General features: G+C 39.0%; 1 protein-coding gene across 9 annotated transcripts in view; it reads right to left on the bottom strand.

Moving 5' to 3' along the window:
* The window catches only part of PTPRM (protein tyrosine phosphatase, receptor type M), a 606,372-nt gene that overhangs the window by 406,171 nt on the left and 187,665 nt on the right, over positions 1–12,536 (bottom strand). For all 9 annotated transcript variants that reach the window (XM_018553724.1, XM_018553732.1, XM_018553757.1 and 6 more), the window contains exon 3: positions 6,111–6,382. In XM_018553724.1, coding sequence (XP_018409226.1) covers positions 6,111–6,382 — 272 coding nt within the window. The remainder of the gene's footprint in view (positions 1–6,110; positions 6,383–12,536) is intronic.

Genomic DNA, 12,536 nt, shown 5'->3' with positions numbered 1-12,536 from the left:
GGTCTCAGGTGGACTGGTCACACCCTCTTACCTGTCAGCCCCGATCCACTGTCCTTCTCCTCCTCCACGGTCGCTGACAGGCCACGCCTCCTCTGTCGCTGGGCCCCACCTCCTGAATTGCCATGCCCCACCTCCTCCATCGCTGTGCCCTGTCTCCTCCTCTGCATCTGCTGGCTGTCACTGACTCAGCAACGGCTGTGAGGAGGAACGCACCACTGCACAGATCACTGACAAGCTGTCAGTGATCTGAACAGCGGCACATCCTCCTCACAGCCACCAGTGACAGCCAGCAGCCTCAGATGCCATAGCGACCCAGGAGGCCCGCACGACATTAGGGGGATGTCCTGGCCGGGCCCCCCCGTCCCCCGAGCCCCATAGCGGCCGCCTGGGTTGCTATGGCGATTGTTCCGCCACTGTTCCCCATATTCCCTGAGTATGTTGTAAAGTAGCCTCTGCTCCGAACATGCTCCAATTATGGACTACAATCTCATGTTTAGTTTACCAATTTGTATTGAGATTGTAGTATATCACAGCTTGGAGTGGTGGCTACTTTACAACACACAGGGACCATGGGGAACAAAAGTAGCCACCCTCCAGAAGGAAGGACAGTGTCAGCACCAATTCAGAGTTGATTTGAGTATCTACAGCCAAGTGATACACAAATAAGCTGCATTTGTGTTAATAGTTAAGGTACTTGAATGCATTTTTAAGGTTTAATTACCGAAGTTTAGTGTCACCTTAAAAATGCAAGTTATTTTTCTACATTTTACATACATTTGAGCTTGAAACCCACAAACACAAGCCCCTAATGTGGTAAACTACCTTGACAGCTAAACAATTAGGTAGGATCAGAGGTTTTCACTTAGCATTTTCAGATGATGGTCAGCAATGTCAGCCCCCATATTTATTTTGTGACAATTTTTTAAAAATTATTAGTAGAACATGACGTTACATGGAAATAATGATTCATTATGTAAACATGTTCTATGGTAAATCAATTATCTTTCTTTTACCAGCTTAGAAAGTGGCAAAAACGAGTTTTGCATTGCTTTCTATTCAGGGGGAATTGTTTCACAAATGTCAAAAAAAAATCTTCAGCTTGGTCTCTTTTTTATTCTGTAGTAAAAGTTATTAGAAAACTTCCAAAACACATATGAATGCAGACAGGTCTCATAACAAGGTGAAAGTGGTGCTTGACCTCACTGGCAGCCGGTTAGGCTACTCAACTCGCAAAAGGATGCTTAACATGAGGTTATTCATCATATATGTGCCAAACAGGAAGCAGTGAATCAACGTACCAAAGCAATGATCCTCCCCGCATCACTGAAGAGCAAAATTAGCTTTTATCCTCACCACTTTTTCCAGCTGCGTTTGCCGAACATGCTGAACGTTATCATTACCCATCCAGAATGGGAAACCAAAGGCAACATGTCACTAGCCATGAGTAATGGAAATATTGTGCCCTCTCTAAATGAAGCCATACATCCTCTGTCCAAACAAATAAATAGGACCAGCAAAGGATGGAGAGTTTCCTCAAAAATCAATACATAGGCGCCAATGCATCAAATAAAATGGCAAAAGTGTGAGCAAGGCTTTACATTTGAAAACAAGAGTTGAAATATCTAATGATACACTTAAAATACAGTTTTCTCAGTCTGTTTCCTGGATGATTACATATTCAGGGTTTTGGAATCTGTGTGAAATTTGTCTTTTTGGAGTGTGAGTTGAATGCAATATAGTGGCTCCAAGAATAGGAACTAGAGTACACCTCCAATGCAGGGGATTGGCTTCCAGCAAAGAAGGCCCTTGTAGCCTGTATTACGGCAAAGACTGTCAGTGAAAAACTCCAAGATAATGCCCAAATGATACGTGGATGATCTTGTTAAAAAACAGTCATCACCCTACACATTTACAATCATGTGATAATTTGACAGTATATATTTTAAGAGTGGCTGTCAAACCGGGCAAGCTTATAGCATAGGTGTCTAAACTAGGTCTCCTTAAAGACAAAGTCCTCCTTTTAGAAGAAAATAATAAATGTTTGCTTCTTCATAAAAAAAAAAATGTGCACTACTACTAGTTTTTACAATAATTTGTCCAATCCTATAGCATGTTTCAGGCAGGGATGGATTTCTGCATAGCCAACACTGGGATTAGCCTTGGGCAGCAGGGCTGCCACCTGCACATCATGTTTCTAACTGGTAGTAACTAGAGACAAGCGTGGGCTTGGTGGGAACCAAGTTCACTTAAGCCCATGCAAAACGGTCAGTGACACATCCCCCTTCCAGACCAATCAGTTGCAGCCAGGGGATTCCACTCCCCTTTCTTACGTGTAGCTGTGGGGCAGGAAATGCCCTGGCTGCAATTGATTGGGCCGGGAGGGGGGTATGTTACTAACAGTTTTGGACTGGCATGGGCAAACCCCTAAACGTAATATATCGCAATATATCTATATATCAATAGAGCGCAACTCACTTGCCATATATTAAGTTCACTCACACACATTGTTGCGACTGGTCGAATTAGTTAGTTAGTTTCACACCTAGCGCAGTGATTCTTGAATTATTATTAAACCCCTAAACGTGCTAAGTACCAAGCCCATGCACATCACTAGTAGTTACAAATGTCTATATAAAATAAAAATTCCAGACTGCCACCTGCCAGCCAGGGTGATCTTGGTCATCATTGTTACTGCCCATGCAGTTTTTGTAAATTTCTTGATAAAAAAGCAGTGTCCCGAAAATTCAACCACTCCGGTCCGTACGTCTGGAGCTCAACTGCTAGAAGGGTAGGGAGGACAAATTTCCCTGCTCTTCGAATTTTTGGTTCTAGCTGTGCTGGCACAATGTGGGTACACTTTCTATGTTAGCCTCTTTGCTCCCAGTATTGATGTGTCTATTATGGCTTTGTTAGGGTGATACTAAAAGGCTAGGAGTAGAATGGGATGGCACAAGAGAGTTGCCTTCAGGGGGATGGGCCGGAAGTAGGAGTTGGTCCTTCCTACAGGTAATATTTACTCAGCTTTCTCAATGTTCTGATATGAATTCCCTTAGTCCATTGTCTCTGTCAAATGTACATATATTCGCTAAGAATAAGAGCAGTTAAAAGGCGATGGAAGATTGGTCACATGCTTTATACATTACAGTAAAAAAAAAAAATCACCTGCTGTTTTTTTTTTAAAGAATGAAAGTCTTATTTTAGCAACTAGCAAAAGGAAAAAATAAAAATAAAATGTGTCAATCTATAATAGATAGAAATAAAAGGACAAAAGAAGACAGCCGCACTAGTACACATTCATACTACTCTTGTCCCTGAAAACGTACACACAGCTGGTTGTGTCTTTGATCCAGCAAGTGCTTGAAAAAAATATCTCAATTATTTTTTTGAATGCATTTGTTTATTTATTTGTTATAAATAAGATACTGGGAACACACAGTGATGAGCAGAAGTTCACATGGAGTACATCTAGCTATTTGTGCAAGAATCTTCTTTTATTTTGAAAATTATCAAATATTTACACTGAATGATATTTACATGATTTATCATACTCTTTGAAGTAAACATTTGTCATTTGCTAATTTAGACAAATTTGCTTGGTGATAAATGTATCAATGTTTATAGGAATGGGAAACAGAATACAGTGCTTCCTTCTTTTGTGAAAAGCTCCGAAACAAATAGACCTGGTGGTCACAATAAAAGTTGTCATTAACTAGATACTATGCGAAGCCCTAATCAAAGGATGATTTCCATCTTAAATTGCTACCAATGATAAGTAGCTGGCAATTTGTTGTGTTTGCAGGATGGCCCTGTATAACACTGTCACATGTAATAGAAACTGCATAATTCAATCTACTGTGATTAACGTGATAGGGATCGGCATTTAAAGTTCACACGTCCTTCTTTTTTAATTATATGCTCAACTTAATTTAAATGTAAACTGCATTCATCAACTCCCACTCTTTGTGAATGTTCTTCAAGCTCCCATATAGCAGGAAAACGCTAATATAAACTCTCTTAAAGGGATAGCAGTATCAAAGCATGGTCCAGATTTTTTTTTCCGTAAAAAAGGGTTTAATTTATAACGTTAAACAGTAATGGGCTTGAACCACTTTAATTTGATGTTTTTGATAAAGTGTATAAGCTTTTAAACTAATTTCTATGTATATGTTTTTAATATATATTTATTATGTATATAAAATAATTTCGAGAATAAATGCATAAAGCTCAAATGCAGCCAAACTTTTTTTTGTAATACAGGGTGCGGGTGGGTGGAAAGTTAGAACCCTTGCCTGTTTTTTATGACTGTGTCCCTGTTTGGGATATTTATCCACCCTTCCTGTCCTGGTAGCCGCAAATCTCAAGCACAGGAAGTAATGGGCTATCTTTCTGATAGGGACAGAGACAGCTACAAAATTTAAATGGGGAAGGGTTAGAAAATCTGTCAGGCTTTATTTGCTCCCTATGTCTTCCTGTCAACCTTTTAAGGGCCCAAATGTCCCGTAATACCAGCATGGGAAATATAGAAAACCTGTAGTTCTGCTTCTCATATTCTTTGGTGGTTTGAGCAATGAAATCCCCTTCCTAGGTCCTGGTTGTTCCTGGGTTTGAACTCACACATCTATAGGTCATACTCCTACTGCTACAACAATGGTGTTTCTGCGTGTTACCGTGCCTCTTGCTGCATTGACCATTATGTACAAATCATTAGCTATCTGAGAGGGAAATTATAACCCCTTCAAAACTGGATAACCTGTAACCTGGCATCATTTCGCAACCAGTATCTGAGATACAAAAGCACTCTTTAGGCGGCTGAATCTTCATCATCTACCAAAAACTAAAATATAATGTTTGAGTTAACCGGATTTTTAAAGCTCCACTCCAGCCTAGAACAAATGTACTAACCCTTCTCTATTCTCCTAAAAAGTTATTTCATTGCTTTCTTTTTTTCCCATTGGAAGAGTTTCTCATCACTTCTTGTCATTGCTGTCTCTGTTCCTGTTGGAGAGATTTAACAACATATCCTATGAGGAATTGAGGGCAAATCTCCCTATTGGGTAAACATATAGCAATAAAATCTGACAAAGGTCCTAACCCCTACTCGCACTATCCCAATAATGGTCTGTAGTTGGGCTTTAAAGTAAAAATTCCCAGTAATCCTTCCATGATGTCGGCATTTTTTATCCAATGGTCACAAGCTGGGAGTGACCATTGGAAACCCTTCTTACATTTTTCTCCACATTCTCTTCGATATCTGGCCTTGATACAGCATACATTACAAACATTATACAAGCTGCAGAAATGCATCAGACACTAATGTGAAACCATGAAAAATGTGTATTGATCTAATTTCACATCTCTCATTTTTTTCACTGTTCTCTAGAAATAAAATGTGCATGTGGTGATGGCTTCAATATTCTGAAATGACAAACTATATTTTGAGGTTATAAAAAATGAGCTTTGCGCAATGGAATCCACTGGGTGTTTATGCATACAAAAAGCTGTACATTGTCATAAATAAAAAAACTGTTTTGCACTTACTTCAAAGATATGGCATTGTAAATGAAAGGCATGTGATATAGGTTAAAATTTTGGTGTATTTGTAATTATTTGTATTTGTAATTACACCAAGTGCAGGGGGGAGGGGAGGAGGCTGCACACTGTTTACATGTGATCTCGGCGACATCACCGAGTTCACATGTAAACGAAAAATCGGCTGCCTCACTCTACATTTAGTCCTGCTTGTACAAAGCAGGACTGAATGTAGAGAGGGCAACTTCCCCACAAGGACACCGCTGCCGCCCCTCTGCGCCCTGCCGCCCCGAGGCTGGGCCTCGGTGGCCTTGTGGGGAATACGGGCCTGACTAGGAGCTACTTTACTGAGCTAAATCTTTGCCACCATTACCACTCTGAGATATTTGAACACAAATATATCACTTTCTTCTGTGTTATTCTTTTGTCAAGCACATTATAGAGATTAAGGAAGGCCTGGTCTTCCATATACGGTTTACTGGAGATCAAAGGTTAGTCAGTGTGATACTGCACTTTATGTTCTAGATAAAAAAAAAAGCTGTTTCTTAACTTACACTCTTATGCAATGGTTTACATCATACCTGGTAAAAATTTGGCCAGAAGGTGCTTATTGCCAGTTCTGCTCGATTCCACATCCCAGTTGCTGGTCCTGATACGTTCCACACGGGACTTCCCATTACCCCATTATTTTCTGTGACATAGATGTTCAGTAGTCCAGGTAAGGCTCTGCTCTTGCTGGACAGAAAGTAGTGAAAGTCAATGCAATGTGTGTCATTCTCTTTCAGCTGAGGCAATAACAGAAGTGCCCTCTGCCCAGCCAACCTTCCAGATGTATTCACCATCATGAAAGACCCTGAAATGAGAAATCATGCGATGTCAGAATATTTTATAATTTATTATATAATTATTATATATATAATATATTATTAATATTAATTCATAAATTAAATAACTAAATATATATATTTAAAATAAGTAACCACAGTAAAGCTAATGTTGATCCACTATTGGAGCATGCACACATTCAAAGGAAAGTCACACAAATAGTATACAAGATGTGAACAATACAGGGAAAGAAAACACAAATAAAGGGAACACTGTATTTTTTAACAAAAAATAATGCAATCCTATTTTACTTAAAATCTTTTTATAGAAGTCCATTACTACACTCCACATTAATTATTGGACAAACAGGACTTCCAAATGCAGTGCAACTAAGGTATGGACGACAGCCACAAAGAAATCCAACAGATGTAAAAATTGTAGCTGAAAATCTAAAAGCAAATATGGAAATTACTACAACAAGGAAATGTACCAAGAGAGAGCCTGGTGTTTCATAGCAGCACAGGTACTACCAGTAAGGGAAGACATTCAAAAAATAATGGACCATAACATAACATGTGGAGAGCAACATATCAAATGCCAAAAAGGAAAAAAACAGGTGGAAGAAACCTTAGACCAAGAGTTAAATTAATCCGCAAAACCAGTTTTGTAAGGTAAAATCCAAAGTGTAGGATACCTAACCCTTGACTTAGGTAAAGGAATGACGAGTAAATAAATGTGGAGAACAACAAAACAACCATCACAAGGGAAAAAAATGTGGAAGAAAATGCACCAAAGCCCCCCAGAAGTTTACTAAAGTGAGCAAACCCTAGAAAAGCAAACATCCATCCTTAGCACATATGACTGCTTTTATTATGGTTACCTTGTATTGTATTCACAAGTTTGTGTATTCATTCTTTTCTTATAATGTACAGATTTAGCATGGTATATTGTGTGCAGACACCCTCCTTTCTTTTAAAGAGCTTTCACTCCTGCTGCTAGATGCATTTAGAAAATTAATCCATCTAAGAAGTTTGTTCTAAAATGCAATGCATTATTTTTATTACAATCTTTATACTCTTCATACTGGATCAGCAAAGTTTCAAAATCCATTTCATGCACATTTTACATTTAGGTCTAATAAGCACAGTGAGATGGAAGAAAGGACAGATAAATGTGGCCTGTGACTATGCTTGCCTAGCTATATGATTCATTCACTGTAAAGCTAAAATCAAATTGTTTTGCATATTGGAAAGGACTTGTATTATGTTGCTATTAACAGTTTATAACCAGGACTTTAAGGCTAGAATCTAGCACTCACAAATACATAACCACCTGACCTATTAACCACTTGAGTATTCGCCTGTATATCCTGTATATGTCCCCAAATGTCATGCTTGGCAAAAGTAGACATCACCTGAGTCTGTGCAAATTGATTTGCGCTGTCTCGTGACAGATTGATCATAGACATTGTGCGGCACTCCAGAACACAATACAGGTACAGTAGTAGAGAGGTCATAAACGGACAACTCTAGGCAGCCATGGGGTTGGGTGCTTTGGATGCATTTATCTTTAAAATATAATACATTTAAATACTCTTGTTAACACTAGTGCATGGAGCAAATTAGCTATTCAGGTAGAGGTGATTATTGTGTAACTGAATTTCCAAATCAGTTAGATACTGAAGTGAATTATGATTGAGGGGGGACAATCTCCTGTACTCTATTTACAGGCAGATAATTAAAAATTTACAATTTTAAAGTTGGGCTCCCTCATTTCATATCTCTGGCATTCTTCTACTTAACTCCGACTTTGGCTGGCCAGGCAAGTCATAACAACAAAACTTTCAGAAATGAAGGTTTCTCTGCAATCAATGACTGTTGCACCAATACCAATCAAAAATGCAGTACAATATGGAGTTTTTATAACTCCGGAACATAAAATGACAAGACCTATTCATTGTGGCAGTTATGTAATGGTGCTGTAGATACAGGCTGACATGTGTCAGCCTCGCAAACCATAAGCCAAATGAAATGGGTTGCTGGGAAGAAAAGCGTGTCAACACGGTATTTGTTATTGTTTATTTATACAGCCACATATTGAATCCTTCTTGGTGAAGGTGCCTATAGGCTAGGGCCTAGGATGCCTATTAATAAACCCATTCCTACATATATTACAGAAATAATAGTCCAGATTGACATAAAATTAAAATGCAACCCAGATCTCCCAAGTTCATATGTTTGAGAATTAAACAAAAAAATATTTTAAAATCTTTTCTCAACTCTAAATTCTGAACTGTTAACTGAATTAATGTAACAGTTCGGGTCGTTGCGAATCTAAACTTTTTTTGTGTTATTACTGATGACAAGTAATTTGTTCAGCGTGTGCATCGAGACAATGCAAGTATGCAAGCCTAGCACACTATCTGAGACACATGCCTATTATATAATGTAATTTCCATAATCCCCTGCAGCCATATCTACATGATATTGAAAAGAATTGTGATGGAGAAAAAGCTTGTACTCAATTTTTTGAGATAAGACCCAGGGGCTGAGCCCCTTGCTCTCTGCCGCCTTAGATCTAGATCAGTTTTTGTGTTGTTTGCCATATCCATTACTCGGGTCTGATCCAAACAGCATTGTCCCACTTTATGTGAATTTGATTTCACTTTCAATGGATCTGAATGTGATGACTTGCTGGATATTTGCATAAACATATAATACAATAAACAAATGTATTTTTGGGATGCTTACACACTGAACTCAGTGTTCATCAATCACCGCAATACAAACACAAATGGGTTTGCCCTCTGTTAATGGTGTGAAGCCTGTTTCTATCAAACCCATGCACCAGCCAGACATCTAACTGGCATTAATAAACCAGAAGCAGACTATTACAATGTATAAAGAACAAGCTCAGGTCTACCGCAGTGGACAGACTCTCACTCACTACAAAAATGACTGACACTTAGGGGTCTGATTATAAAAAAAAAATTGCATAGCTATTTTTTCATTGAAACTTCATATGCATTCATTCTGTGCATATTAACCAGCTGCAAAATCGAATATTCTTATGGCTATTTTTCTTCTGGTTGTTTTTTTTCTTCAAATATTAAGGGCAGTAGTAAATCAGCAAAATATCACAATGTGGCCACTAGATAGAGCTGAGGATTCTAGGAAATAAATACATCTTAGTAGTAAGATATACAATGTAACAAATCTAGAGATGCTGCAGGGAATGAGACTACAAATGTAACCATTCCTACTACTGGGATATCTGTTTATAGCAAATAAATACATATTAGCATGTATTTATTGACCAATGATAACAGTTATTAGAAGAAATACTGTGATGACATATGATAAACAAGCCATAATATTAACCACCTTCCGTCCATTGGCCGTTCCTGAAAGGCAGGATGGGAGCCTTATAGGAGCGGGAGGGCGTCTTTAGACGTCCTTCCCATCCCCCCCGCTCGTACGCGACGCCCAGCGCGCACACGAGTGGGGAAACTGTCAGAAATGTAAACAGCCAGCGATGGCTGTTTACATTCAAGCGTTTGGTCATCCCCCGGTCGCTGCCGGTCCCAAGATCCGCTGTTCACCGGCACAGCGACTCTGTCACAGGAGATCAAAGGGAGAATAGTATACGATCTTCCTTTGATCTCCTCTCCGGTCCCTGAATGCAGGAAGTGATGTATATTACATCACTTCCACATTCAGTGTCACTCTCCGGCTAAAGATGCTGGTGAGAAGCTGCTGAAGCAAACATACACACGCAAACATCCGTTGGGTGCGCCTAGGTGCGAAAACGACGATTCTGCCTATTGTGCCGCACATGGTACATATTGCTCTGAACGTCGTAGTGAGAGCAATGATTTTAGGGCCATTAATCACTGAACTGATGAGCGGTAAAAGCTTTTAAAGCATCGCCTATGGCCAATTTTGGGTGTGGTCATTTTCTGTAATTTCGCAGGCTAGCGTAATTTCAAAGCTTGACATGTTTGGTGTCTATTTACCCGACGTGACACCGTCTTTTATATTTTACCAAAAAATTGGGGTGATAATAAATGTTTCATAACATTTCATAGAGAAACAGGTTTTTTGGTTATATAGTAAAAAATAAAAACCCCAGTGGTGATTATTTACCACCAACAGAAAGCTCTATCTGTCCCAATTTTTTAAAAATATATTAATTCCAGTACAGTGTTGCATGACTGAATAAACGTCAGTCAAAATACTGAAAATGGCCTGGCCAGGAAGGGGGTAAACACCCTGGTCTTTAAGTGGTTAAAGAGTTTAAAGAAGTAATAAACTCTCAACATTTTTTTCAATAATGAATACAGATCAAATAAATATACATTGCCCAGCAAGACATTGCTTTACATTTGTGTCCTAACACATACAATCACTTACAATCATCACATTTCAGAACAGATGCTTCCAACTCTCTCAGCTCAGCTTCTCTGAACTTCCTGTCCAGAACAAGATCACAAAGGACAGAGCAGACTCCAGCAACTGTTCATCTACTTGCTTGGAGAAAGGAGGAGAGGGGGCCAGGGGAGAGAGGGAGTAGCTTGATTTGCTGTATCTGAGTGTTTGTGGAGACACACACAGGTTACACAGCACTCTGCTTGAAAAAGCAGTCACTCAAAAACAGAAAGTCAGGACCGGTGCTCAGGGGACCAGCTGATTCTGCAGGAAACTAAAACTTTTAAACATCAAGAAGCAGCATCCATTTTAAGTGATTTCATCAGCATTTGAAATAGCTTAAAATCCTTTTGACTTTAAGGAGTGTAGCCATATGTAAGAGAACTCTTAGTATTATGAGTCGGGTACCCCTGTTCTCCAGCATTCACCTCTGGCCGTCTGAGAATTGTGCAATTATAAAGTGCAAAGTATAAAGTGCAAATGTGGTTTTTCTTCAAAGTACTCCAAAACAACCAGTTCTATGATGTTCACCAACTAAGTGCTTCCTCTGAAAGGAATTAACTCACCAAATTAGACCACACAAACTAGTAGGCAAGATGCGATCTGCAATCACCAATTCATATTGTTCCCTTATTGGGCTCTTCTTCTACCACAAATCCATTTGGAATTTCTCTCAGTTTGGAATTAATGCAGAAAAAGACAGAACTTTAATCATGTAAACCATTTCTATTTATTAAGTAAAAGCATTTAAAATAGGACGCACAACATAAAGTGCTGTAACAGCACTAAGTAATACATTGCGTGAAACCTGTTCCGAGTCTGAGCTCTGTGTGATACTTCTAGGTTGCATGGTGACGTCAGGGTCACTTAATGTGTCACAAACAACAAAACTCCACATCTGATGGAGTATTTTGTGATGAAAAATGTTATAGCCAGTGTCAACTTTTGCTGGATTTGCTTTATATGTTTTGCACATTCTAATATTGAATATATTCTTTAGCACTTTTTGCACACTTCAGTGTGTTTTGACAATTCTTGTACTTATAGCACTTTAATCCTTGTTTTCATTTCTTTATTGATTTGTATTTGTGCCTTATAATATACATGATTGTTTATTGGCTGATATGATGTTGTCAGGGTTTCTTATCCTTCCTCCACCAGTCGGCTGCAGCATGACTTGTTTTGCCGTATATTTGATACTGCTGTTCCTCTTTGGCGCTTTCTTATGATCGGACATGTAAACATAATCATTCTGCAACTACTGACAATCTGCTGTAAAAATTATTGTCGCAGAGTGATGATGCAAGCATCAGTTCACCATTTAACAATCAGCTTGTACGTTCAGTCTCTGCCCTTGCGTGCCTTCTGATCTACCAAGTGCTCTGCTGTTGTTCCTGCTCTCCATATATGACCCTGGCACTGGCTGACTGATCTCCTGGTTCCTGACTCCAGCTAATGTTTCCGTTCATCCTGCTCTCAGTGTTCCGTGACCTGGTTTGGCTGACTACCTGCATTGGCATCTGGCTTGGCATCGACTACGTCCTAGACTTCCTCCATTGTTCTTTTGCCATTTTTGTTTATTGTTTTTCTCAATACACTGTTTTTTTTATTTTTACCTGCACTTAAGTTTCTGTCTGGATTCTTGGTCCACTAACAGATGTATGTACTGTATTATATTTATGGAGGAGTGGGAGGTACTAAGTGTTATAAAAACAATGTTATCCTTCAACATTAAAAAAGAAGTCTCATCAGAAG

Source organism: Nanorana parkeri, unplaced genomic scaffold (assembly GCF_000935625.1).
Source record: "Nanorana parkeri isolate BGI_ZX_2015 unplaced genomic scaffold, ASM93562v1 scaffold7, whole genome shotgun sequence".
NCBI lineage: Eukaryota > Metazoa > Chordata > Amphibia > Anura > Dicroglossidae > Nanorana > Nanorana parkeri.
The sequence above is the reverse complement of the archived record's forward strand: the minus strand, read 5'-3'. Positions and strand labels throughout refer to the sequence as shown.